The sequence below is a fragment of the Macrobrachium nipponense genome, chromosome 29 (genome assembly GCF_015104395.2).
Source record: "Macrobrachium nipponense isolate FS-2020 chromosome 29, ASM1510439v2, whole genome shotgun sequence".
Classification (NCBI taxonomy): domain Eukaryota; kingdom Metazoa; phylum Arthropoda; class Malacostraca; order Decapoda; family Palaemonidae; genus Macrobrachium; species Macrobrachium nipponense.
This window is the reverse complement of record NC_061092.1, coordinates 280,549-283,048: the sequence shown is the minus strand read 5'-3', so window position 1 is coordinate 283,048 and position 2,500 is coordinate 280,549. Positions and strand designations below refer to the sequence as shown.

Genomic DNA, 2,500 nt, shown 5'->3' with positions numbered 1-2,500 from the left:
CGGTAAAAACCCAGTGTGTATATATAGTAGTACTGATATGGAACCTTGATGAATAAGAAATTTAATTAAATTTAATTCAATTAATATAGTTGTTAATTCATTTTAAACACCTAATTTGGTAAAATAATTTTTATGACACTGCTAAATCTGGTTAGGAAAGCTGTAAAACTTAAATTTTACTCCTGTCATAAATGAATCACTGTTATACTTACACTGCCAAAATAAGATTCACATTCATTTACATCTTCACACTGTCTTTGATTATTTAGCCTATAACCAACTGGGCACTGGCAAATATAACCTCCTCGACGGTTAGCACAGACCTGATTGCCAGTACACTGATGGGTTCCTTCTAGGCATTCATCAATATCTGGAAAGTAGAAAGTTTACTGTAACTTGTTCTATAATTCTCTTTTGATACCTAAACTATTATCTCGAACTAAAAAAAAATTTGCCTTAATTACGAGTATAAATGTACTATAATGCATTTTTTTTCCAATAAAATTTGACTTTATCAACTTTCAAAATGTTAGAGGCTTCAATCCTGACTTGGTGAGACCACATAGTTCATATCATTAAATCTCCCCCCCCCCCTCCCCCCCAAAATCAGGCTTCATACCTGACTTGGTGAAACCACATAGTTCATATCAATAAATCCCCCCCCCCAACCCCCAAAAAACTCAGTGTATACATTACTTATTTTCTTCACCCAATCAAAGCTTCAAGTGACACTTGTACGTATTCTCCTTTAGAGTAATTTTCTCTTATTTGGGGTGGTTCATCTTTTTTCTCTCTCTGATATTGAATCTAAGACGATACAGTAAATACCCATATTTGTGGGGGATCCGTTCCCAGACACCACTGCAAATAGCTAAAATCCCTGAATACTTACAGCCCATCTAAAAATGCATATAATTGCCTATTTTGATGGTTCACACAAGAAAAACCCTCTAAAAATGCTTAAAACTGAATATTATAATAGTTTTATCACAAAAAGTGCATTTAGTCATGAAAATAGCATAAAAACACAGTATGTAATTTGTGAATATTTCTCAATGAAAATTACCACAATTGGGCGAATTTCCCATGAATAATGGGTAGATATGGTCCAAAGAGAAATCCCCGAATAGGTGAGTTCGCGAATCTTGAGAACATGAATAACGGGGGTTTGACTGTAAAGAACGACCAAATTATGTCTCAAATCCACTGTCGATCTGCTAAAGCAAAGGTTTTCTCATTTTCTCCTATAACTATAATTTTCTGGTCGAGTATAAGAGCTCCCTACACAGGGCCAACCATGGCCATAGAACCTCTTGACTTTTCTTGTCAAACTGTCACAAAAATGATCTTGTAGATATAGAAACCTTCGAATAAGCTCTGTGTGGGAGATGCTTCAGGAAATAGAGTCAGAAAATCAAGTGTATTTTTACTTAAAAAAGCTCTGCTTAGCAGCTGTGAAAAAAAGTCTCCTAAACTTTTAGGTAGGAGGATATCAAATGAAATGTTCATTCTAACATATATTACAGAACTGCTTCCACCCAACACCTAGCAAGGTGTTAGGTTAATTGGTACTTGCCCTCGAGACCTGTTTTATTATTTCTCATCATATCAATGATTTTTGTCTTTAGCATTAATACTCGGTTCTTATACATAAAAGTAGTTTTTTTTTCATATTCATGTACAGGCAGTCCCTGGGTTATGGCAGTCTCAGGTTACAGCATTCCGACTTTATGGAGCTTGGCTCATGGCACCGTTAACCTGATTTTATTGCGTCGTAAGTGGTTTTAAGACACCGTACCCAGTTTTACGGCACCGTAAGTACCATTTGTTCCCATTATTATTATGATATTCCAGTTTACAACATTTTTCTTGGTCATGATATCGCCATGCTTTGGGTGTAATGAAAATTATGTTAACTGCATTTGTATTGAGTTTTCATCATAAAAACTCCAAATTTTTATAATTCTGCTGGTTTGAACCCATATTTCTTCCGTCGGATCAGTGTTGTAACCCCAAAACATGCGTCATAAACCAGGAAATGATTTTTGATGAATATATTTGAAAAGCGTCGTAACCTTGGAATGTTGTAAGCCGGACCCATTGTAAGTCAAGAAAGGGACTGACTGTATAGTGCACACAAATAACCATCTACAAGATACATATGCCAAGAACCTAAGCAATATGGTAAGATTGGCCAGCTGCAAGTACAGTCTCAGAGTGTAAGCCCAATAATCTGTACTTATATCTTTTTGACAAAAAAATCAAGAGCAGACTAGCATCACCAAATACTTGCACTAAAAGTTGAAGTATTGAGGGCCTGATCTCAAGCACTGTAACTTTCAACAGCCATATTTTTCATCTAATATGTACCCACATGCCCTCAGGATGACTCACCATATCCATTAAAAGTGGTATTATCTAATTTCTGCTTCTTTCACTGGAATATAAAAAGGAGGCTGAAGCCATCGCATCCGCAGTCCGTAGTGTTCTGTATATAATG

General features: G+C 35.8%; 1 protein-coding gene across 1 annotated transcript in view; it reads right to left on the bottom strand.

Annotated features, from left to right (window-relative positions):
- The window catches only part of LOC135206030 (fibrillin-2-like), a 141,822-nt gene that overhangs the window by 18,487 nt on the left and 120,835 nt on the right, over positions 1 to 2,500 (bottom strand). Inside the window, 1 exon segment of the mRNA XM_064237200.1 lies at positions 213 to 370. Coding sequence (XP_064093270.1) covers positions 213 to 370 — 158 coding nt within the window.